General features: G+C 40.3%; 1 protein-coding gene across 1 annotated transcript in view; it reads left to right on the top strand.

Annotated features, from left to right (window-relative positions):
- Window positions 1-20,536: 20,536 nt before the first annotated feature.
- Window positions 20,537-27,531, top strand: part of ANXA10 (annexin A10) — a 70,893-nt gene continuing 63,898 nt past the window's right edge. The window contains exon 1 of the mRNA XM_069977833.1: window positions 20,537-20,643. Within this exon, the coding sequence (XP_069833934.1) occupies window positions 20,626-20,643 (18 nt within the window). The 5' untranslated portion in view covers window positions 20,537-20,625. The remainder of the gene's footprint in view (window positions 20,644-27,531) is intronic.

Below are 27,531 nucleotides of genomic sequence, written 5' to 3'. Positions count from 1 at the left end.
TGTCGCCAAGACCGCCTCAACCGAATGGTTTGCTGTCTCCCTGGTGCCAGGGTTCGGCATGTGGTGGAAAGGGTGGATAAATTACTTGGGGGGGCTGGGGATGACCCAGCTGTCGTGGTCCATGTGGGAACCAATGACAGGATACAAGGTAGGTGGAGGTCTATTAAAAATAATTTTAGAGAACTAGGTGCTAAGTTGAAGGGGAGGACCTCCAAGGTGGTATTCTCTGGAATACTGCCTGTGCCATGCGCATCGCAGGAAAGACAGCGGGAGCTTAGGGAGTTAAATGCATGGCTCAAGTCGTGGTGTAGAGAAGAAGGGTTTTGGTTTTTAGAGCACTGGGCTGACTTTTCATTGGGGTACAAACTGTTTTCCGCAGATAATTTGCACCTTAATGGAAGGGGGTCCGCTGTGCTGGGGGAGAGAATCCTAGAAGGGGTGGAGGGGTTTTTAAACTAGGGATGTGGAGGGAGGACAATGTAGTGTGTAATATAGTGGTGGATAGGTTAGAGAGGGGACAGAACAATGAGGAGGGAGGAGAAGGGTCCTGTGGGGGGAGGATAAAAACAGTGCATAGGGAGATCCATATGTTGCGGATGAACGGTGAGGATGATTGTGGCCACAGCACAGTAATAATTCCCATTTCTTATAATGAAGCGGTTAAACTCAATGGTAATATAAAGTGTATGGTAACTAATGCCAGAAGTCTAGCCAGCAAGATGGGGGAGCTGGAGGCCTTGGTTCTGGAGGAGTCCATTGATGTGGTTGGTGTGACTGAGACATGGCTGGACTCCTCACATGACTGGGCTGTCAATATTCAGGGATTTACGTTGTTCAGAAGGGACCGGGTGGGCAGAAGGGGAGGAGGAGTATGTCTGTATGTCAGAAATGATATTAAAGTGAGTGTAAAAGATGCAATAGTGGGCGATGACTGTGATGATGTGGAAGCATTATGGGTAGAACTACAGAAGGAGGTAAAGAGTGAAAAAATTATTCTTGGTGTAATCTATAGACCCCCCAACATTACTGAGGAGGTAGATGGCCAGTTGAATAGACAAATAGAGCGGGCTGCCCGGGAGGGAAGAGTAGTGATAATGGGGGACCTCAACTACCCAGATATAGATTGGGGTCACGGTTCAGCTAAAACCACAAAGGGGAGGGAATTTCTTAACCTCCTGCAGGATAATTTTCTGGGCCAGTTTGTGGAGGAGCCAACTAGAAGTGATGCCTTGTTGGATCTGGTTATTTCTAACAACGCTGAGCTGGTTGGGGATGTCACTGTCCATGAACACCTGGGTAATAGTGACCACAATATAGTGACTTTTAGCTTAAAGTGTAGAAAAGAAAAACATGTTGGGAGGGCAAAAACTCTTAATTTTAAAAGGGCCAATTTTCCTGGGTTAAGGGCAGAACTTCAGGGCATAGACTGGGAGCGGCTGCTGTCACATACGGATACAGCTAATAAATGGGAAATCTTCAAATCCACATTAAATAACTGTACTGCCAAATATATTCCTATGGGTAACAAATATAAACGGTTAAAATCCAATCCCACATGGCTTACAACCGAGGTTAGAAGGGCTATAAATGAGAAAAAAGGGGCATTCAAAAAATATAAATCAGAGGGGTCAGCTGTAGCATTTAAACATTACAAAGAAGTCAACAAAACCTGTAAAAATGTAATAAAAGCAGCAAAAATTCACAATGAAAGGCAGGTAGCTATAGAAAGCAAAAGAAACCCCAAAAAATTCTTCAAATATATTAATGCAAAAAAACCAAGGTCAGAGCATGTAGGACCCCTAAATAATGGTGAAGGGGAATTAATAACTGGGGATCAGGAGAAAGCTGAGTTACTTAATGGGTTCTTCAGTTCTGTATATACAAAAGAGGATGGAGCTGTGGTGGGTGGGGCCAGTACTGAGGTGGGTGGGGCCAGTGCTGCTAACACATGTAATGTACTGAACTGGTTTACTATAGATATGGTCCAAGATAAATTAAACAAACTCAATGTAACCAAAGCTCCAGGGCCTGATGGATTGCACCCCAGAGTTCTTAGGGAACTCAGTTCTGTAATTTCACTACCCTTGTATGAAATATTCCGTGATTCTTTGCTTACTGGTATTGTGCCGAGGGACTGGCGTAAGGCAAATGTAATGCCGATCTTCAAAAAGGGCTCTCGAACTTCCCCAGGTAACTATAGACCCGTAAGCTTAACGTCCATTGTGGGGAAACTATTTGAGGGGCTTATAAGGGACTACATCCAGGAGTATGTAGTGGCTAATAGTATTATAAGTGATAACCAGCATGGTTTTACTAAGGACAGAAGCTGTCAAACCAACCTAATATGTTTCTATGAAGAGGTAAGTAGAAGCCTGGATGGCGGCGCGGCTGTGGATATAGTGTACCTGGATTTTGCAAAAGCGTTTGACACAGTTCCTCATGGACGTCTGATGGGTAAGTTAAAGTCTATTGGTTTGGAAAATTTAATGTGTAACTGGATTGAAAACTGGCTTAATAATCGTACCCAGAGAGTGGTGGTCAATGATTCCTACTCCGAATGGTCCCCGGTAATAAGTGGTGTACCCCAAGGGTCAGTACTGGGCCCTCTTCTGTTTAACTTGTTTATTAATGATATTGAGAATGGAATTAACAGCAATGTTTCTATCTTTGCAGATGACACCAAGCTTTGTAGTACAGTACAGTCTATGGAGGATGTGCAGATGTTACAGGATGACTTAGACACTCTGAGTGTTTGGGCGTCCACTTGGCAAATGAGGTTCAATGTGGATAAATGTAAAGTTATGCACCTGGGTACTAATAACCCGCATGCATCATATGTCCTGGGGGGAGTTACTCTGGGAGAGTCACTGATGGAGAAGGATCTGGGTGTACTTGTAGATAATAGACTACAGAACAGTACACAATGTCAGTCAGCTGCTTCTAAGGCCAGTAGGATATTGTCATGCATTAAAACAGGCATGGACTCTCGGGACAGGGATATAATATTACCGCTTTATAAAACTTTGGTGCGGCCTCATCTGGAGTATGCCGTCCAGTTTTGGAACCCGATTCATAAAAAGGATGTTCTAGAGCTGGAGAGGGTACAAAGACGGGCAACTAAACTAATAAGGGGAATGGAGCATCTTAGTTATGAGGAGAGATTAAAAGAATTACATTTGTTTAGTCTGGAGAAGAGACGTTTAAGGGGAGATATGATTAACTTATTTAAATATATAAATGGCCCCTACAAGAAATATGGGGAAAAGATGTTCCAGGTAAAACCCCCTCAAAGGACAAGAGGGCACTGCCTCCGCCTGGAGAAAAAAAGTTTCAATCTCCGGAGGCGACAAGCCTTCTTTACCATGAGAACTGTGAATCTGTGGAACAGTCTACCACAGGATCTGGTCACAGCAAAAACAGTAGAGGGCTTCAAAACAGGGCTAGACAAGTTCTTAGACCAAAATAATATAGATGCATATGTATAGAACATATCACCCCTCCCCCTTCCCTGTATCCATCCCCTCCTTGGTTGAACTTGATGGACATGTGTCTTTTTTCAACCGTATTAACTATGTAAAAAAAAAAAAAAAAAAAGTACGCCAGGCACATCTAATAGGTGGGTAGGGGGAGTGGCAAGGAATTGAGAAGGTGGCAAACCTCCTCCCATGCCTGATTTATCATGATTTATGCCCTGCTAGCAAGTGTAAATCATGACTTAAATTTACACCAGCTCCAGAGCAGATTTAGAATTATGCACCTACTGTAGATCTGCCAGATTCACTAATAGCGTGTTTACAGATTTTTGAAGCCAAGGCCAGGAACAGACTATGAACAGGGAACAGGTCATAAAGGAAAGACTGAGATTTCTACTCTTTTCATATCCTTTCCTGACTTCAAAAATCTGTGTGTGTGTGTGTGTGTGTGTGTGTAAAATAATCCTAAGGGTACGTCTACACAGACAGATTTATCTGACAGATTATTGAAGCCAAAGCCAGGAACAGACTATAAACAGAGAACAGGTCATAAAGGAAAGATTACAATTTCTCCTGGAAGCCTTTTCTTCTTGCATTTGTCTTTATCAAAATTTAAAAAAAAATCTGGCCGACATTTTTTTGGTTTTTTTTTATGCTAGAATTAAATATGTAATCATGTTTTATTTGCTATTTTATGATAGTGGTTACGTGAGGGCTGCTCAGATGGCAGAAAAGAACAAAAATTCAAAATTGTGACAGTTAAAAAAATTGCAGTTATTTTTCAATGTCCTGGTAAAGGGTTGATACAGTATGATGCACAAATACAAGCTAAACGTACGTTGCACTGATTCGCTAGGGACTACATTTTTGAATGTTTACCATTCACCTTTTATCTCTGATGTACTGATAGAGTAGATACCAAAAGTAAAACAAGTCTTTGAATAAAATTGATTCTTCAACCATGTTTGCAAATTAATAGGCTTTGTTCAGAAAAAAGCAACATTTGCTGCTGTGCTCCCCTCTTCTGGTCCCCTTAACTGCCAAATCACGATTCCAAACCTTTGTTGGTCCCCCCTATGAATATGAAAAGAAAAAAAGAAAGATAATTAAGATCATTTATGCTGTAGGGATTGACCAGTGGGTTGTTAAACTATCCCTTATGCATTGCATTTTTTAGGGGAAAAAAGTATTTAAAAAAAATTGTAAAAAAAATACCAAACAAAAAAAATTATAATACAATCGTCGCTTTCAAAATAAAAATAACTTACATCTTGTCCTCACATGCACACACATACAGTTAATTTCCATCCAGGTCACATTCTGTCAATAGCATGGTCTTATTTTCATCACAGTTACATTTCTAAGGTCATTTTTAATTTTGGGGGGGTTTTAGGGGCTCCAAATTCACTGACTTAGCCCATGCAACACTGATCCTTATGGGTATATACATTTTTTCCCCTAATCTAGATGGTTACCAAAATATAAGAACTTCCAGGTATAGCTGACCACTGGGGCGCCCTCTACTCACATTACTGATAGTAAAGCTCTTACTTTCTCCCTGACGTGTGAGGATGGCCTGGTGATTCTTGGTGATGCGGGCATGTGGGAAGAGTCTAGTAATAGGCCCACCTGACCATTTTGGGGTGCAGATAGTCAACCAAATAGTAATATCTTTATGGCTATGTTCACACAACGTCAAAAATAGAGAAAAGGCTGCAGCTTTTGCAATTTAAAATAACGTCCGTTTTTGCTGCAATTTAACTGACTGCAATGGCAATGCATTGAAGTCAGTGGAAAGACGGATGTCTAATGCACACAATGTATTGAATAACAGAAGTTTTTGACACAGACGTCAAAATAATTAACATGATCATTATTTTCAGACGTCTTTTGCAAACAGCAGACGTTTTTTATTAGTTGTTCACACAGTTTTTTTCTGTCACCGTTCGTTCTCCGTTTTTACTATTAAATCCAATGGATTTTTCAATTAAGCCACACCCAAAGGACAATTAGTAATCAAACTAGTATAATGTACCAACAGCCGTTATTGCACTAAGGGGAGGCTAGGCTGCTAAATGACATCCGTTATTTTATCAAAATGACGGACTTTATTTTAAACGGAGCTAAAAAAAAAAGTGTGAACATAGCCTTTATCTCAGGAAAGAGCTACAAAATACAAAGAAGCAGGAAATCAGGGCACCAGAGACTACCAAATGATATAGAAAACTCAATTTATTTTTATCATAACCACCGACTCTATGCACAATAATTCAAAGCCCTGTGAAAAAGCTACTAGGATATACAAACAATAATGAATTTATAGGGCTCCACAAAGGGAAAAAAAACTGTAAAAAAAAGGAAAGCTAAAAAAGAATATTTTTTCGAATAAGGCAGCATGTTCCTGTTGAAATGTTGCATATTATTTAGGAAATACAGGTTTTTCCCGATTTTTTAGCTTTAGGCCATGTTCACACAAAATAAGTAAAGTATTAATCATGGCCGTTGTTGCAACACGGCTGTGATTAATGCTTTAATTACATTGTGCAGCAGCTAGAGGGAATTCCGGACGGAGTGTATACACACTCCGCAAAAAACGTACATGTCAGTTTTCTGCGGCCGCTATTCATTGAATAGCAGCTGAAGAGAACCTGTCAGCTTAGGCCGCATGCTCCATTGTGTGCAGCGGGGAGTTTGGATGCGGATGCATCCGAATTCAGTAGAAGTGAAGATCATCCGGCCGGTACTGCAGTACCAGCCGGGATGATGTTCTCTGACACCAGCCGTTCTGTGACCCGGTGTCTTACACCATGTGAACATGGCCTTATCTTGCAAAGGAAGCAGTGTAGCATTGCGAACCACTAAGCCACTATGCTGCCCTTCTTTTGTCAATTGATATGGAGGGTTCATGAAGGTTAGGGCCTGAAACTGCGCACATACAATGGAGTGAATTTTAGTTTTTGTTCATAGGGCTGTATAGGGTGGTATGCATTACCATTCCTTTTTCTCAACTATTTATGAAAGAGCAGTGGGCATTGCATTCCTATGCAGAGACCTAGTGTAACAAACTGTATGCCAAGCGCTATATATATATATATATATATATATATATATATATATATATATATCTTAGCGTGGCACCCTAAGGGCAGTGTATGCCACAGTATGTCTACACAGTAACATATGTTGGAGCCTTCAGTCAGAGGTAAACCATACATCAGGAAATCTTCTTGACATATACCAGAGACAAAAGGGGCAGACACAATGTTCACTGAACCCTAAAAATATTATTCTCAGCAAAATAAAACTGTTTTGACGACTTAACTATAAAAGCAGATAGCAATGCTTGGTTAAGCTTAAACCCTAACAGGATAGTTAGAATAAGTACATGGAATGAAGATTTCAGAGGATTTAATGGTGCCCTGCAGAGATATTTAAATGGTGTTTAAATTGAGATTAAAGTACAGTCCAAAATATGTTTACACTTTGCTTTATTATTTTACTGAAAACTAAGTTACATTCCTGGAGGAAGAGAACAAAAAGTCAAAGTTGAAAATTGACTCTTGAAGAATGCAAATAGCAGGAAAAAGTACAAAATAATGTATATTTTTAACAAACAGCTTTTGTTCTGTTTAACGTAATAACTGTCTATTTGATATATATATATATATATATATATATATATATATATATATATATATATATATATCCTCTTTTGTCTTCTTCCCGGCAATGTTTTATATTTCTTAAAATCATTTTAACAGCCAGATGCAACAACCAAGCTACTGTAGCATAACATCCTCCTAATTACTGCTGTCTGAGAAAAGTACAGATATATAGTACATTTTACTTCTCTAGTTCTGTCAAATCATTCTGATTACAAGGGAAATACTAAAAGGGCAGACTAGATAGACCGGGTGGTCTTTTTCTGACAACAATCTTCTATGTTTCTATGATGTAGGAAGTAAGGATAAGGCAACATGGCTCTAAAAGGTTTTCATTTATTAAGATGTATTATTGGTATAGCTAGAGGGCCTGGTGGGGCATGCTGTTCTGGATGCCAGGAGGGCACCAGCCAACCACTTTACCGAAGCCATTGGCCTTTTAACATGAGCCAATTATTGTGAATGAACATTATTACAAAAGGAATTAAAAGGACTATTAAAATGAAATCACAGTAGCGCCACCCAGTGCAGTTGGTATGCAATAAACTTACGGTCTAAATACATTAAAATAATAAAATAAATACATTAAAATAATAAATAAAATTGTGTTCTACATAAAAAAGTAGGCACTGAACAACAAGTCTAAGGTGTTGGCCTTCCAATAGACTGGTTCGCAGCGGGTCAGTCAACCCGGATATATATATGTATAAAACCAGGCTAAGGCAACGATAATTACACACTTATATCTCTGTCTTAGTCTCAGTCTGACCTGCTGCGAACCAGTCTATTGGAAGGCCAACACCTTAGACTTGTTGTTCAGTGCCTACTTTTTTATGTAGAACACAATTTAATTTATTATTTTAATGTATATCCAATAAAAGTTAGATTTTATACGTGATTCTGGGATACTTGACTACTAAAAGGACCATTACGTCAAAGGGGACTGATCTTATCAAATGTGCATTAACGCAGTCCTGCGAATAATAAAGTGGTTGAGGACAAAGATGACTGTCTACATCTACAGCTAAACACTCAAGCTGTAGACTGTTGAGTGTTTTGCTAGCAGTTGTGGTATTGTATTGAATTTTTACAGTGAGAAATTGTCCATGACCAAATTCAAGCAAAGGTATTGGTTGGCCCATCTATACTTTTTCATCACACATTTAAGTGTTTATTAGAATGTAGCCCTGATATAGAGGTACCATTGACAAAATAAGTGATTTACAGCATAAGCAACTTTAGGCTATGTTCACACTACGTAAAAGTACGGCCGTTGTTGCCATCAGCAACAACAGCCGTACTTTGCACGTGTATGCACATTGCCTTTCCTTCTATGGGATCCCGGCTGCAGCGTATACACATAGTATACACTCCGGCCAGGATCCCATGCGGGGCCGCAAAAGAACTGACATGTCAGGTTTCTGCGGCCGCAATTCGGTGAATTTCCATAAAAGTTACTACATTTGTCCACATGCTATGGTTCCCTTGGTCTTTCTCCTATGAAGCATTACTCTGTGTGGTAACTGCTTCATACTGTAGTCTTATACCCCTTTAAGGCCAACAGGCTGTGATCTCATTTGCCGGTGATCAATCAATTGGGTGACCAGGGCTGGAAACAATTGATGGATCTTTCATGTGGCCCTTTAAATACATCATTATAGACCACATGTTCCCTGTTTTCACAGAGCAATTTGTAGCCATCACTTTATTGCCCATGTTAAAGGGCCTTCAAAAAAAAAAAAAAGAAACTTGCTACACAAATTCTACACATTACCAGGCTGGAAAAAAGATCAGCACCATTTTGGTAATATTTCCTTAAGCTGCCTTTTGTTTGAACTTGATGGACATGTGTCTTTTTTCAACCGTATTAACTATGTAATTAACTATGTTTTATTGGTGGATGGGGAGAAGATGAATTATACTTTTAATTATGATCTTTACTCATTTGGAAAGTCTTAACAGAGCATAATATACATATATTTATACAATGTTTTTTCATATAAACCATTCCATAACAATCAAAACACAGTCATTAGAATCTGAGTCTATCAAAATCACTTCCAGTGATTCCTCCTCTGCCAACCACTCAGGAAGAAAGAATCCTAAAAGCAACTCACAGCTACGTTTACCAGCCATCGCTATTACATTGTTTTATCCAAGCCACTTACATCCTTTTAGAGATATAATCTCTTAGTAAAAGTCTCTCTGTACTTTGATAACTATAGCTATCAGGAGTTTTACAAATCTTTGTACAATGTTTCTTTATTTCATTTGTTACATTCCTTAATCACTGACAGCACTGTTAACAGAAAGTCAGCTCTCCTTAGTAAAAATGACCGATGTGAAAATCATTCGCCTGCTCTAAATATTACTTTACAAGATCATAACTATGTAAGTTTCACATATAAAGATATTGTATAGTTTTCTACAAACAGCGCTGTTATTGTCTATGGGCTTTTTCTTGCATTACCATTTCACTGAGACACATACCCTAAAAATAGCTTTGATCAAGTAGTGTATATGGACAGAATTATTATGGTGTTTTACGGTGGGTTCACACACAACGGATCAGCAGCGGATTGCATGCTGCGAATTCACAGCGAAATGCACTGCGGATCCTTAGCTTTCATTTTCAATGAGACTCCATACTCGCAGCGGGATTGTCATCCCACTACGAGTATGTAGGTGGCAGCCCCCTTAACTCCCTGCAGCTTGGTACATCCATTATAGGGTCTGCACTCCGTCTTGCTTCAGGGGCTCCCAGCATTTCCCGGCGCTCAGCCAATCTGTGCGCAGCGCAGAGTGAAATCCGCTACGGATCCGTTATGTGTGAACCCACCCTTAGCAATTAAAGGAGTTATCTGGATGCAGAACAAGGCTGAAGCCTTCTGCTCCCCAGAGCTCAAATTGCTAATATTGTGCAGCTATTGGACCTTTCCCACAAGCGATGATCAGAATATGCACTCACCTACCTCCACGTGTCTGAAGGCTTACTTCCAAGATGTTGCATGGCCAGAAGTGAGCATGAGCAATATGAAAGCTTCAGCTGACTTCTGTTCCCTGGACAACCCTTCTAAAAAGATTTTCCAGGCCAAGTTTATTATTGACCTGTCCTCAGGATAAGCCATTAATATCAGATGAGTGTGGTGCCAACAGAAACACCCCTCCAGTCAGCTGTTTGCCAGAGCCATAGCCCCTGCATACACAGAGAATACAGCCAGAACCAAACAGTTCCATATTTCCTGCAGTGAGTATCTAGGAAACGTATGACTTGCTGACTGCTCACATGAATTACTGTTCATATATACTGACAAATGGGGTTTCCAATGGTTCTTGTCTTTGACCCACAGAGAAGTAGAGAATCTATTGATGTGCCATTTTATAGGACATAGGGAATATAATAGTCTTTATAAGACACCCACATTAATTACAGTATAAAACAAGGACAAAGAAAAAAGCGGCAGATGAGTGGTTCACCAGAGCTCCTCTGACAGGAAATAAAAGATGTGGTAGCTGTAAGTACTGCCCGCAGCTTATTCCTACTGCTTATATTAATCTTAATGAAGTAGACTGCTATATCGATAGCCTCATCACCTGTAGAACCCCCTACACTGTCTATGCGCTTGTGTGCTCATGTCACCGCTTCTACATTGGCAAAACTAAACGCCCGATGTGGACCAGGTACAAAGAGCATGCCTATTCAGTTAGGACGGGGAAAGGCGTTCCCCGCCTTATTGAACATGTGAATTCTGTCCACAAAGGTGACACGAGCTCATTGCGGTTTCTGGGCTTAGAGAAGGTGGATCAACCTGATAGGGGAGGAGACAGGCATCAGTACCTCCTCAGGAGACAACATGGATTGCCACTCTAGATGCGACCGGTCCCAATGGCCTCAATGAGAGGAATCATTGGAGTGTTTTCTCGTGAGATAATTTGCACTTGTATTTAACATTTTTTGTTTTCACCTATTTTGAATGATGCATGATGTAACCTATTTAAACTACCCTCTCCCGGTAGTGATGTAAGACTTGACAAAGCGCTGAGGCGTGAAACAGTTGTCTGCTACACGCTCCCGCACCCTTGCCACCGCTCCCTCCCTGTGATGTCTGAATAACGGCACAAAGAGATCACTTCATCAGGTGAGTGTTTGGACTTACTTTCTATTTTATACATAAAACTACATACTCCAAAACTACATACACCAATATACAAATCAGAAAAGCTGCAGAACAGTGGTCAGTAATACAATTCATATTTTCATAATGTGTTTAAATTTTTGTTGTGCCTAACATTGCACTATGGGCTTTTGTGATAGTTATCATCTCTGGAGAAGACCATGTATCCTCATATAAATATAATTTATTTTAATGTGTGACATTACCAGGTTTATTTTAGAATACATGTTATAGTTTGCTATCCATGATAGATGTGAGATGCAAGCGCTTTTTTTATTTTTATTAATACTGCAATCTGCATAAAGGCGTCTGTGGTGACTTCATATGCAAATCTATTATGTTACAGCATCTGTTTCTTTGTAATAATTATAATTACTCTATAGTTGTATCATTGAAAATAGATTTGGTTTTGCTTTTCTTTTCAACTCCTTCAATGGATAACAGTGAATTCTCTCTGAAGTATATGTGAAATACTGAAAGGTGAACAGTAGTTAAATTAACAAAATTCTGGCATTTTCTCTAGCACCATTCGTATGTTACATTCAACTCAAATTTTTCAAAATTCATTTTTGCTAAAATGTATTATGTTATGAATGAATAAACCAAAGAAGAAAATGTTCCATCGTGAGCTGAGTTCTTTTCCTGAAAAGAAATACATTCTTCTGTGTTGATAACTCAGAAGGAAGACAATAAGAATTAACAGATGAACCCTTCTCTTTTTAGACTGCGCTGCCTCTTTACTAAATGTCAATACATTCTGCAGTCAAGGATAATGAAGAAACATATGAAAGTAGAAAAGAAACAACATGTCTTGCGTTTATAAAACCTATTCATAAAATGGTGCTTAACCATAGATATGCCAAAAATGCTCTGATTCTTAAAGGGAAACTATCAGCAAGTTAGAAGCATCTAACCTGCCAATATGCCCTATATATATACAGAGATGGTACAAATGATATAAAATTAATCCCATGTCATTAATATGCAGTAGTGTACCTGTCATTTGACAAAACTTTTGACAGGTCACAAAGACATCAAAAGGTTTTATTTGGATCTGGGGGTTTGGAATACTGATCATAAGGTGGAAATCACATTAAGTCAGGGAGATTTAAGTGCTCAACTCTGTCCAACAGTCAGTAGGGGTCTAAACATGTAGACCTCAACCCAAACTTCTTACGTGTCTGTATCATGTCAAATTTCTTTTTCAAATGACAGGGACACAGTACAGTAGAAAGGATTCTGGCACTACCATCATAAATATCCTCAGCACTTTGAATGAATACACTACTAGACGTAAGCTGGATGACTCTCGCGGTGCTCACTTGTCATTTGAATATGACAAATAGAGCTAGAGAGAATGAGTGGCACTCACTGATAGCTTCAATAATCCTTATTTATTCTCAAACACAGTCAACAAACATCATCATGGAAGACACAGAGGGTAGATGGCATTCCAACAGTAGTTTCGTGCAATCTCACTTCTTGCGGCCTGGTGGGACCACCACCTGCTGTCCATGTCTCCCACTATGTTGTTTGATGACTGTGTTTGATAATAAATAAGGTTTATTAAAGATATGGGTGAGTGCCACTCATTCTCCTTACCTCTATTTGTTATATCTAAATGACAGGGACACGTTGAATAATTAGATTTAAAAAACAAGGAAAAAACTGCAAATAAACAACATAAGACAGATTTGCTTAATACAGTGAACATATGAAGGTGTGAAATGAATGTTCTGAGCGTCAGGACTGTGCGCTGGCACTCCTCGGTTCGAGCTGTGCGGCCGAGAAGGCGCTGAGTTGGTGCATTCCAGAATCCTGTCTGAACACAGGTTTATTTGAGGTTTGTTCAGCCCCACCCATCTTGCTTGTTGTACCTTGGCAGCCTGAGGGTTAACCTGCTGCTGTGCAGGTGAGCTGTGTGGAGGATCAGGGGAAGGTCTAATCAGCTGCTGGACTGAGTTCCTGATCCTGTATAAATAGTAGGTAAGCCCAGCATTCTGAGCTGGCTATTAGTTGTTACTAGTCCCAGCTCCCCTGCCCCTTTCCCAGCGTTCCCCTGTCCTAATACCCTTGCTATTGTTCTGCCAGTTTTCTGACCTTTTGCTTGACCTCCCACTATCCCCTCTCTTTCTGATTTTGTACTGCGTTGTCCGATTGGTTTTGACTTGGCTAGCTGACTCTCCTCCATTTTGTTTGTTTGTCTGTCTACGTTCTGTGTGTTCACCTACTCAGTGTAGGGACCGACTCCGTGGTTGTCCTCGGCCATTTGCGTGCGTGGCAAGTAGGCAGGGACATTGGTTGGGGTAAGTTCAGGGTTCACTGTCTTGTCTGTGTCTCCCCAGCCTGACACTGAGATTGTGGAAATATGGGAACCAAAGAAATGTACACCAAATTACGTGCACAGAACATGTGTCCCTCTGAGGTAATGATGATATTGTCCATTATCAGTTTTTCTGACTCATTTTAAACAGTTAGATATGATATGTTGTACTTTTTCCTTGTAAAGACTATTTTTTTAGCATATCTATGGTTAAGCAACAAGCAACATTTGTATAGGTTATGTATACAGTATGTAGCAACTACGCATAGTTTACATTAGTCAACTCCTGAGAACAAACTTATGACTATATGTGGGCTATCACTTCCTTGTGTTTAATTAAGTATTATTATAGCTTGTATTTAATATATAGTCCATTACGGAGGTCTATATACTGCTAACATATTTACGAAAAAGAATCCCCAATACAATAAAAGATCCCAATGCACAATTAAACATTCACAACAAAAGAAAAAGCGTTTCTAGGGAAAATGCAAATAATCTTTATTAAATGACTAAAGAGTATCAAAACATACACAAACACAGGGTCTGTGTAATATCACATGAGATGAATTTGTTATAGACAGGACACATATGACCACACAAATGCACAAAACCGGACACCAAGACACCTCAAAATAAGTATCCTTAATATAGTAATGTTACCATTGTGCAGTATTCCCCCCAACATATGGAATAAGAGAAAAGTATATGCAAGTAAAGTGCAAGGGCTCTTACAAATACCACAGTCAATAAAAAATACTTAAAGGAGGAAAGATGAAGTATGGAACAGCACAAGGACAGGGGAGTAGACTGTATAGCCAAGTAAGCCTGTCACACTACCCTTGTAACAAACCTATAAACCGTTATTGAAGGGTCTCGGGTCCACAACCCAACATACGTAATTTTTATTGACTGTGGTATTTGTTAGAGCACTTGCACTTTACTTGCATATACTTTTCTCTTGTTCCATATGGTGGGGGGAATACTGCACAATGGTAACATCACTATATTAAGGATATTTATTTGGAGGTGTCTTGGTGTCTTGTTTTGTGCATTTGTGTGGTCATATGCGTCCTATCCATAACAAATTCTTGTCATGTCATATTACACGGACCGTTGTTCAGGTGTCTGTGTTTGTGTATGTTTTTAAACTTTTTGGTAACAGATTAATAAAACGAAATTGTAAGTGAGTAAATCTTGGGTACAATACCTTTGCTTCCATATACAGTATGGTGTAACAGTATAAACATATTTTCCCAACCTTGAACTAGCCCATCAGGGAGCTAGTGTTTCCCATGTGGGCCTACCTTTTTTTAAACCAAGCCCAATGCACGTAGCTCCATGTTGTATACTACATTAGAGCCGGATTACTGGTCCTCCTGCTCTGTACCCCACTCTCTAGCTGACTGAGGGGGTCCCCAGACATGCTTGACATTTTAGCAAATATCAAAGCAAGACACCAGAGTATGGCACCATACTGTCAGGAAAAGCTAGGCTGATGTCCAGGTGTGAGTTGTGGGCAAGAGGTATGGTGCAGTGGTCAGGTTCAGGCAAGAGCATTGAATCAGTTGGAGCAGCCTTAAAAAGTAGCTTTTAGTTTACATGTTTTAACTAGAGCGAGTAGTGAAATATTCCAAAGCTTGAAATTCAATTCGAACAGACCGCGATGTTTGACTATTAGATTGAATATCAAACCCCATTAAAGTCTATAGGAGAAAAATGCTTGTTTCTTGGTGACCACCAAGTAGTTGAATTTAGGTTTCCAAGTCTACAATGACAGCTCAAAAATTGATACACACACCTCTGGAATGTAACTGGGACAGCAGGGGAAGCATGCCTGGGTGCATCTAACACACCCAAGTCGCAGTATTACACCACTATCACAGCCGCTCAACAATACACTCTAAACACAATATCTGGCAACAGGTGCCAGATGTTTTACTGCTTTCAATGAGGTGCAGACCACTAAAAAACTGCAACACTTTATTATTTTTTTGGTTCAACTATGCCTAAAAAGGTGTATATACTATATCTCAACATTTACATGTGCCAACAGGCGACAGGTGGCAGGTGTTTTACTGCTTTCAATGAGACACAGAGCGCAATAAACTACTGCGGCAATTACTAACTAGGACAAAATATTCTGACACAAGTCTATGGAGATAATTTTAAGCTGTGTTACTGCCTGTCTGTGTCACTATCTGATATGCTGCTAGACAGTCTATGCACTCTTGATGAAGGAAGCAGCTATATGCTGTCTGTGCTGTGTAGTAGCCCAGATAAGGGCTGTAAAAGTCTCTCCTGTCTACAATCTTCTAAAATCCTCACTGTCCCTACTCCACAATCTATCCACTCAACTACCTGCAACACATACACTGAAGGAAGGAATGGATACACTGCAGCCTATTCTTCACAGTGAGCAGCAGCTGCTTGCCTGCCTATAAGAATAAGCTGATGTGCTGGTAGACAGTTGATTCGTTGATTATCTGCAAATAAATGCTGTGCTGTGTATAATTGTAGCTCTCAAAAGGGCTTTTGGGGTCTGGCCTGCCTACAATCAGCTAAATCCTCACTGTCCCTGCTCCAATCTCTCTCCTTGACTACCTTCAAGATGGCATCTGATGATGAGCAGGAAATGCCAAGTTCTTATACTCTGGAGGCCACATGAGTAAGCCACCCAATGAATGTAGACACTGTTCTCCTGTTGCCAGCGTGCTCCTAGGGCCTGTCACACACCTCCTGCATAGTTATTGACTACAAAAAGGCACCAAGCAAGGTGGGAGGAGAAACAAATTTTTACTGCGCTTTCGGTTGGAGGCTCGATCGAAAAAAAGTATTTCGAATAGTGTAGTATTCGATTGAATAGCTACTCAATCGAGTACTACTCACTCATCTCCAGTTTTAACCACACCTATCTATACATCTAGACAAAAGGCAGGAAAGCATCAGTAGAAAAAAAAATGGGTGCCAGCAACTGTAAATTTTGACTACTTAATCCCACTTCACTTAATGTAGCTATAAACGACAGCACTCCAATTCCAAAAAAAAACCATCAAATGTGACGTGACATTTCATTCTTCTTACAAGGGCTTGAGAATGAAATAAACTACTATGACCTTTATTTTTTGGATTTATGTCATATTCATTTGTACATCTATTTAATCTGATGACACAGTCATATAATTACATATTAATCACTTATACTCCTGCAGCAACATAAAGGGCCTTAAATAAAGCAAAAAAGAAGTATGATGAGGGCACTCACCATTAACAGTATATGAGATTTATGAAATTTAACTTTTTTTCTCAGATTGAGCACCTCCGTGTATGTATTCTCACTCCCTGCTGCCACCATGACTCCGTGAACAGGGATCTGGTAGTGCAAACTGTTATATTTCATTAGATAAAGAGCATTATAATATGCTAGTTTGCAATGGGCCCACCATTTCTTCACTATGCCTCTGTCAGTCATTATTTAATGGGTAGTATTTGATTAATCTGGGACCCACCTCTTAGAAAACAAAGATACCCTTATGGATGCTGGACTGGTCCATCCAACCTCTTCTGAAGGCTTAGGAAGTAACTGGCATGGCTGTCTCTATAACTACAATTGGTTTCAGTTTGAAAGGACAATGTGTGTTCTCAACCACTTCTCCTATACAGTATTTGGCTAATACAGAGAGGCTCTAGATGTATAATAAAGACTCTATTGAATGTTTTGCCCAGAGTCCTGCACTATTGGTGCCTATTTTACTAAATGAATATGGTATATTCTGGGGTGTGTGACAGCACTACTAGCAATCTTTCAGTGTATATCTCTCAGGATCTCTCTGATTAAGACAAATTTTGGGAATTAGAGACAGTACTGAGAGGCGGCTGATTATGGTACATGTGAACTCAACCTAAGGTCCATTCTTAATTGTGCAATGTTTTTGCATCTGCAGTAAGTTACATTGGACTGTTCTGTCATATTGTTTGCTTATAGCCATTTTGCAGTTGTTAAGACAGTCAGCCATACAGCTCTTAATTAAAGATCAAAAGTTACAATTTAATTTTCCAATAGAGTGAATAACTCATTCAATTCCCTTTGTCATGTTCACATTACTCTAGGAGTTGCTTTATTTTTGTACAGGTGAACTTAGCTTCTGAATTACACAGCTAATAACTCACCTTTTCTCAGCAATGTGTTTCTCTATTATAAAACTAATTTCTTTCCGAGCACTAATGATTCATGTCAGCGCTGCACACCACACCTCTACATATTATTCATTCGTGTAGATTACTCTGACTCAGTTAAAGGCAAATTAATTTAAAGGAACAATATTCTATTTACTTAGCAGCAAATCCATTTCCTGGTACAGTTCTGATGTTGCAATGCATTACAAATAAGGCTTTACACTTGCATGCTTTACTAATATTAATAGTATATTAGTAGCAGTAGCATCATACCACTCAGGACAGGTTCACACATTCGCACATATGAACTTCTACTTCCTTGGGTAGCATTACATCATTTCTTTTCATAGTTCCCCCTATCTTTCGTTATTTACCTATTATTTTGCATAAATTACTAATCTTATAATATTGACATACCACCTTTGTACTAGAATTGTTAAGTTTTTCATTATTATGATACTTTTTATGCATTTTATATATTTTTTTAAATCTAATTATGCTTTTTTATTCATTTTATTGCATTGTCATATAAGGCAGTGATTATGTATATGAGTGTAAGTGGTGAGAATATGGGATTTAGTAAGAACCCATCTCACCTGGTTTTCCTGTTTTTGCTGTACATATACACGTAAACCACATTGTTCTGAATCTAAAAAAGTGTTTCTGTCAAATCACAAAACAAGTAGTTCTGTAGTTTAGAAACATTTGACCTTCTTTAAAGGGGTTGACTAGTGTAAAAAATGCATTTTCCCTTCCATCCCTCAGCAACATAACATAGAGGGAAATTTCCTTGCGAAATAATAGAAGAGATGGAAATTTTAATAGACACCTGGGGGAAGATTTATCAAAGGGTGTAAAATATAGACTGGTGTTAACTTCCCACAGCAACCAATCACAGCTCAGCTTCCAGCTCTGGTAAAATGAAAGATGATATGTAATTGGTTGCTGTGGACAGTTTACATCAGTCTATATTTTACACTCTCTGATAAATCTGGGCCCTGTACACTAACTAAGGGGCCTCAACTCCTTCTCTCAACTGGTGAAACGGGTAGATGAAGTAAATCCCCATACAAAACCCTCTACGCCTCTAAACAGTTCCTGGCATGCACAAAGGTGGCAGCACAGAGCACTGTGTCAGACTGCAAAGAATACACCCCTTCCTGCAGGACATACAGCAGCTGATAACTAATGAAAGACTTGAGATTAGGAGAAAAAAAAAAGGAATTTACAAATCTGTACAACTTTCTGAAACCAAAACATTTTTTTCCCCGCCGGAGATCCCCTTTAAGCCCATTAGAACTAGTTTGGCAAAATTATTTCGAACTGTCCTTGCTTCCCATAGAAATCAGAAATAAACTTTAATTTTTTAGGGCCCGTTCATTCTGACCAAAAGTGGCAAAATTTCAAGCGGAACTCACACTGCGGACACCGTTTGAAATTCCGCCTGTCCCATTGTATCAATAAGATTTTTCACGCGCCTCTTCTCTCTGCTCAAAAGAACTGACATGTAAATTCTTTGGGCAGAGAGCAGAGGCGCGCGGGAAATCTTATTAAATCAATGGGATAGGCTGAATTTCGAGCGGCTTCAATTTGTGGGCTCAGTTTGAAATTCTGCCACGTTTTCTCAGTGTGAATGGGCCCTTAAAGGGTTTAGGATAGCTTCCACTTTTTGTGTCCATGTTTAGCATAATGTTAATACCCTTGAAAAGGATAAAAACTGTGTATTTATTGTTTTTGTTTTTTATACAAAAGTATAGTCTGTGCTATTGTACACAGCAAAAAATGGATATGTTGCATTGTGTTAATGTTACAAAATATTGCAAAAGGGAAGCAGATTTTTATGCATAGAATATAACAGAAATGGTTTAATTTACTGTTTATGTTCTTATTCTTTTCAAAAATATAAAAATGTGTACGTTAAATGTAAACACAAAACGCAGTGTGAATCCAGCCGTATCCACTTCTAGGGTAGCTTCACACGTACCGGATTCTCAGCGTATTTCACGCTGTGAATCCTGGTACTGTGATCTTCAATGGGGTAACAAACCTGCAGCAGAATTTTAACTCCTCTGCGAGTATGTAATGCCGACCCCTTGTCTCTGGACAATAAGTTGATAAAAGTGTGTCCCCATGTTGGAACTCCCAGTGTTCAGCAGTCAATCTCAGCACCAAGAATTAAAACAGTTGCTATGGCTGACATTTTTTTTTATCATTTTTATAAATCTGGTGCTTTTAATACCACAATTTTGGTTTGTTGACCACAAGCATCAGAGAAATTAAAATTTTGCATTTGAAATAACTTCTCTTTTTTATTTTTCTTACAGTTTGAAGTTGACCATGCAAATGCTCCAATTTACAGTAAAAAATTACTCCAGAAATGAAGGACTTTATATAAAAACATATATTGTCACATACATTTCTGCTACGCTGGAATCAATATAAATTTCTTTTGAGTCAAACAAATAGTGACAATATAACGTGTCATAAGATTAAATATTAACCGATCCTTTTCACTGAACCTGAGGCTTCATTGGCTGGTCTCATATCAGTCACAGGTAAAGCAAAGATTACACTTTATTTGTATTGAAAAATTAATTTGTTACTTGAACATGACTGATGGTTTAGCACACATACCTGGTACCAAGAAGTGCTTTCCTTTGTTTTAAACAAACTGAACATGATACGTGTGTGGGTTACATTATCAGATTGGGTGGAGTTGGCGCATTCCCTGCATAGGTGTCAACCAAGCCTGCTTCATTTGGAGTCTGTATGAGCGTTGAACTGTTGACCAGCTGCAGCAGACAACCTACGCCACAATGTTTTGTGGGGGCTACGTAAGTTGCATTATAGTATTGATAACACAGGAATATAATATTTACGTTTGGGTCTAAAGATTCAAGAATGAAACTGTAGGTCATTTTTTTCTTTCTATAATTTATGCATGTACCGTTGAGAGTTACTGCTCTACACCATGTATTAGTTGTAACTATGATTATCCAAACATGTAATTTTTTTTTTCTTAATTTTGGCCTTGTGTTTCCTGTTGTATGATGTATGGACTTTACTAAGATTACTGACCATTACAATCTATCCATGACAAAAAAAATTATAATGTAGATAGTGTGTTACTATTTAACCTGTTAGTGTCTGTGACTATCATACAATACCAATATAGGCACTGAGTGGAATTTATCCCTTTAAAAGGGAACCAGTCAGCAAATTCAAGCTGCCCTGAAAACTGGAAGCATGAAAAAGCAGTAGGCACCCTCATTACAATCAACTGCGTTTTTCATGTGAAACGTGGCAATTTAGAGAAAGGAAATGTAAAGGATAGTTTTAAAAAGAGCCAGGTACAGGAGGAAATGTCTGATGGGTGGCTCTCCTGCTCACTGCCTGGCTAGGCTTGATTGAGAGGTTTCTCCCTATATACTCATTACAATGAAGAATGAATTAAGCTAATTATTCATTTATCTTGCCTGTTATAAACTGAGCATACATCCACTAATATGCTTAATATCACTTATTACATGCTTAGCACTGGAACCTGAAGTATAAGGCTATGTTCACACGTCGTATGAGACCGGCTGTTCTGTGAGACGGAACGGCCGGTCTCTGGCCGGATCATCCCGGACGGTACTTAAGTACCGGCTGGATGATCTTTCCGGCCACAGAGCTCTGATGCGGGTGCATCAGCGCCCGCCCGCATCAGAGCTTCCCATAGCCTACAGTGAAGGTTTATTTCAGGAATAGTTGTACTTTGTAATGGCGTCTTTCATTCTACCATAACATGTATGACGGAACCCCAAAATATCATTTATGAAAATATAAATTGGTGAAATTGGAAAAAAGAATGCAATATGGTAACTTTAAGGGGGTTCCTGTGTCTACGTAATGCACTATATGGTAAAAGTGATATGATACCATTATTCAATAGGTCAGTCTGAACACAACCATATGCAGGTTAACACAGATTTTATTATGTTTTATTTTTTTTAAATGAAATCCTTTCTTTTTTTTTTTTTTGCAATTATTAATAAAAGAACCCTATTGTGACTTTTATAACGGTTTTAGTTTTTCATCTATGGGGCTGTATGGGGTGTCTTTTTTTGCGCCATGATCTCTACTTTTTATTAATATCATATTTGTGTAGATCAAATGTTTTGATCACTTTTTAAAAAAATTTTAATATATAATGTAACAAAAAATCAGCAATTTCTGCGCTTTCCCCCCACTTTTCGTTTACGCCATTTGCCGTATGGGCATTGATCAGTTTAGTAAGCGCTCTGCTGATTAAGCCTGGCTGTGGCAGACTCCATGAGCAGTCGGACCGCACAGAGGAAGGTAAGAGACCTCCAGCGGTCCGGCACAGTGATTAGGACCCCCGCAGTCCCAATCGGTAAGTGACAGGAGTTTCTCCTGTCACTTACACTTAAACACAGCAATCACAGCGTTTAAAGGGTTAATGACAGGCTGCAGCGATCAGTGCAGCCTGTCATTAATCAGTGCAGCCTCAAAGCACCATGACATACATGTACTGTACGTCCAGGGTCAGCTGGTGACAGACATCCATGACATACATGTATGTCATGGGTTGTCTAGGAGTTAAGGTAAACATTTAGTCAGTGTCCTAACTTTTATTTTTCATTATGACATTATATACAAGAAATAATATGATACAAATAATCTACACATGGTGGTATCTACAGTCCACAGTGCTACTCTAATAGGTTTCTCCTCTGTGAATCTGTAGCAGTGCCGAAAAATGGAAGGGGCTGGTAGAGGTATGCTGCAGGAAGGGGCTGGCACAGGTATGTTGTAGGAAGGGGCTGACACAGGTAGGTTGCAGGAAGGGGCTGGCAAAGGTATGTTGCAGGAAGAGGCTGGCACAGGTATGTTGCAAGAAGGGGCTGGCGCAGGTATGTTGCAAGAAGGGGCTGGCGCAGGTATGTTGCAAGAAGGGGCTGGCGCAGGTGTGCTGCAGGAAGAGGCTGGCACAGGTATGTTGCAGGAAGAGGGGTTGGCACAGGTATGTTGCAGGAAGGGGTTGACGCAGGTATGCTGCAGGAAGGGGCTGGCACAGGTATGTTGCAGAAAGGGGCTGGCACAAGTGTGCTGCAGGAAGGGGCTGGCACAGGCATGTTGCAGGAAGGGACTGGCACAGGTATGCTGCAGGAAGGGGCTGGCACAGGTATGCTGCAGGAAGGGACTGGCACAGGTATGCTGCAGGTAGGGGCTGGCACAGGTATGCTGCAGGAAGGGACTGGCACAGGTATGCTGCAGGTAGGGGCTGGCACAAGTATGCTGCAGGAAGGGACTGGCACAGGTATGCTGCAGGAAGGGGCTGGCACAGGTATGCTGCAGGAAGGGACTGGCACAGGTATGCTGCAGGTAGGGGCTGGCACAGGTATGCTGCAGGAAGGGACTGGCACAGGTATGCTGTAGGTAGGGGCTGGCACAGGTATGCTGCAGGAAGGGACTGGCACAGGTATGCTGCAGGAAGGGGCTGGCACAGGTATGCTGCAGGAAGGGGCTGGCACAGGTATGCTGCAGGTAGGGGCTGGCACAGGTATGCTGCAGGAAGGGACTGGCACAGGTATGCTGCAGGTAGGGGCTGGCACAGGTATGCTGCAGGAAGGGACTGGCACAGGTATGCTGCAGGAAGGGGCTGGCACAGGTATGCTGCAGGAAGGGACTGGCACAGGTATGCTGCAGGTAGGGGCTGGCACAGGTATGCTGCAGGAAGGGACTGGCACAGGTATGCTGCAGGTAGGGGCTGGCACAGGTATGCTGCAGGAAGGGACTGGCACAGGTATGCTGCAGGTAGGGGCTGGCACAGGTATGCTGCAGGAAGGGACTGGCACAGGTATGCATACCTTTCCAAGTCTTGACAGCTGCAGTGTCAACCCACTCTGCATTTAGGGCTGTATTACATGAACCGATATGCTGGGTAAGCGAGCACGAATTTTCTAGATTGACGCTTGCTTAAAGAGCCTATTAAATGGCTCAGTTATTGTGCCGCACAGGCTGCACGGACATTATTAACGAATTACATGCAGCCCTTGCTTAAAATGGGTATTCTGGCTTGTATAGAACACATTAAATATATTGATTACCTCTCCATACTCCTCCGATGTCTTCCTGGCTTGTTTCTGCGTTTCTTACTCACCGCAGCCTCTTCTGACACTTCTAAATGCGTCTCTACAGTGACAGCACCGTCAGCCAATTACTGGCTGCAGTACTGTCCCATCTTGGCCAACGATTGACTGAGTGGGCTGTAACTTCCGAGGTTCGGAAATGTCGGAGACTGCGGTAAGCGGGAAATGCAGAAACAAGCCAGGAGAACACCGGGGAGAACACATAGTGAGGTGAGCATAACTACATGTAATTAGGGAGATGATAGCTCCAAACACATCAGGACTACTTAGCAGCTTACTGCACGCCAACAGCCCAATGAACCCCATTTGCAGCAAGTTACTATGGATTGCTGACATGTAAGGTAGCTGTCCAGGGGTCCATTTTTAATTCTTTGGTTGGGGATAAGTGTCTATACAGGCAAATCCTGTAAGGTATATCTTAGGAAAATTCATTCTGGTCAACAAGACCTGTATATACAGCTACCCACAATTTTAGAAAGATATATTTTTAATTTTAACTTCACTTGCACTGACAGGCAGAGGAATTCTCCTTACCTCCGTCCTGTCAGATAAGTAATCAGCCCCAGAGAGGCTCTATGAGAAGATCGCAGATAGTGTTGATCAATACTATGCAATGGCATTGCATCTAATGGCTGCATATTTTACTGTTAAAAAAAAGTGTACATTTTTTTAAAAATATTAAGAAAAACTTATAAAATAAACAAACATATTATATATTGTAATGTATGGAATTGTCTGATCTATTAAAGCATGGGTCTCCACACTGCGGCCCTCCAGCTGTTGCAATACTACATTTCCCATCATGCCTGGACAGCCAAACCCAAAGCTCTACCTGTCCGGGCATGATGGGAATTGGGGTTTTTCAACAGCTGGAGGACTGCAATTTGGAGACCCTTGTAATAAAATATAAAAATATTGTTCCCTCATGGTGAATGGTGATTTTTTTTAAATTATTAATCAGAAAAAAAATTATAAAAATGTCACAAATGCGCCGGACGTAGGTAGGGAACAGAACGAGACAGTGAGCCCTAACCACTAGAACCCACCTTCTGACCCTACCTACTTGCCTCAACGGCCCTAAACGGCCATGGACAACCACGGTGTCAGTCCCTGTCCTACACCAGGTGATACACAAAACAAGACAGACGAAACAAACACAATAATGCAAAGTCTACGGTCCGGGTCAGCAACGGCGGTCAGCGAGTTACAAAAACGTAAGGCAGAAGAAGAGTCAGAGACAGGCAAGGAGGTCAGGGCAGGCAGCAGACAAAGCAGGTTGGAATATCAAGCAATAGGTCAGGCAACAGAAGTAACAGAACCAGGAGAGATGAAGCGCTTAGCTGAGCAACACTCAATAGCCAGCAGGGAAATGAAGAGCCTGCTGCTTTTTTATCTGGAATCAGGGACTGGGTCCAGCACTTGAATGGATCAGCCCTGATCCCAGCACCCAGCTCAGCTGGACAGGTCTTATAAGGAGTAACCCCTGCACTGCCAGAGTGTAACAGGCAATGCGGGTGTGGCTGGGAAACTAAGACAGCATTCAGACAGAACTGCGAAACAAAAAACAACCAGAGGCTCAGCGCTTCCTCGGTCGCCCAGCACGGACCGAGGAGCGCAAAGTCCCATTCCTGACAAAAAAGCTATACAATTTTTTATTTTACACCACTATGATAACAATAAAAACTAGAGATGATGGCGCAAAAAATTACTCCTCAACCAGCCCTGTAGGCAGAAAAATAAAAGTGTTATAGCTCTTAGAAGGTGAAGAGGAAGTGCTGCTTCATTGTGACCTGGAGACATCCGTGCATCAATGACCTTTATACATGAAGGGGTTAAAGCAGTTAGAATAAATAATGGTGAAATCCTTTGCCTGCTAAGCCTTGTGTACACACATACATGGCATATCCATCCTGAGTGGGATTACATAATATGCTAGTGGCAAATATGGTTTTGCAACAGTTTAATAGCATGCTGCAAAGTTATCAACCACAAAGACACACAACATGAACTATTCAAGTTTGTATGATCAGTTTTTTATACAAATCTGCCATTTTCTTCTTATTATTATTTTTTTCTATAAAATCAGCCAATTTTCAAAGACTAATTCTTAAAAAGATCATCCACAGTTATAGATGGGAACTTGTGTCACATTTTAGCTGTAGACATTGTACAATATAAAAGTGCTTTACGAAATTAAAATGACCAGTTATTGTGGGGAAAAGGGGGTAGTGTTTCTTTTTAAGGAGAGCATCAAATTAGCATGTGAAGTCTTACAAGTCATTCAATGCTCCATGGGGGAAAAGTATGCAAACTAGCTCTCTTCCATAAGGAAGAACTTGCTCTACAGTGCCACCTACTGGAGGTATATCTTTAAAACACATATAGGGATCATATTTTAAGTTACAATCTCTACCAAAATGGGAGTTAACCATCTTTAGACATCTGCTTGGTGTTCTTGCCTCCTGATTGGTACAGAGAAGGATTCTGACAGTCTATGTGGTGGGAGTTCTTGAAGAGTGGGTGGGTGGGGTTAGGGGGTAGTGTGTCTTTATGAAGAGACTGCCAAACTGAAAAACTAAAAGTATCCTCACCCGCTATGCAGTAAGAGAAGGATTCCTGTAGCGCAGCCAGTATACAGCAATACACACAGTACAATGCAATACTCTGAGATCTAACAAAATGACAACACAGCAAATAGGGTTAATATGACATAGCAGCAGTGCACAGAAGTTACAGTTACATAGTTACCGTACATAGTAAGGTTGACAAAAGACACGTCCATCAAGTTCAACCTGGGAAGGTTGCAAAAGGACAATACAAATGAAGGTAAAATGACAGGGGTTACATTAACAGAACCATATCATGTCCCTAAAGATGGGTATAGGTTAACAATGTACCAGGTCTCAGTCCTGAAAGCTGCTGTAATCGACAATTACAGCGTGAGGCAGTGCACAGCCGTACTCCTAAATCTGAACTTACTGAGAGCAGGAGTTAGGCTAGAAGTCTATGCTATCAGTCAGATCAAGCAGTCAGTCATGGAATAAACTGTTCCTGTCTATAATTCATACTCTCAGCAGGTTTCCGGAAAGAGACCTTGTGCAATCTTTACTTTTGACACGTCTGAACTGACATGTCAGAAGATATTGCAAATGACAGTGATGCTTTAATAGAAAATCTGGCCCTGTTTTTATCCACATTTCACATTTTTTCTTTTATCCTTAAATAAAGAACTTCTGCATACCTAGTAGACAGTTCAGCTTTACATGGTATTATATGTTATCAGAGTTTCTAGAGAAAACGAACATTGTTCTCAGCAAAGCTTACTAGCTAATAATGTGTAAAGTCTATAGGGATTCATTATCAGGAGCTGCAGTATTTTCCGTGTTGTGAACTTGTGTATTTTTGTCAGTGAAAGAGATCATGCGGCGTACCTCAATATGGTAATTAAAAGCTTCAATGTTAAACGGCTACCTAATTTCAGGCTTCTGTGCACACAAATTGTATGTAGGTTTATCCAAAGACTGGGCTGTGTTGGAGGATTTTGGAGAATAAAGAGTAAAAATGGCA

Source organism: Dendropsophus ebraccatus, chromosome 7 (assembly GCF_027789765.1).
Source record: "Dendropsophus ebraccatus isolate aDenEbr1 chromosome 7, aDenEbr1.pat, whole genome shotgun sequence".
Lineage (NCBI taxonomy): Eukaryota > Metazoa > Chordata > Amphibia > Anura > Hylidae > Dendropsophus > Dendropsophus ebraccatus.
Note: the sequence above shows the minus strand (reverse complement) of the source record. Positions and strands in the feature narration are given on the sequence as shown.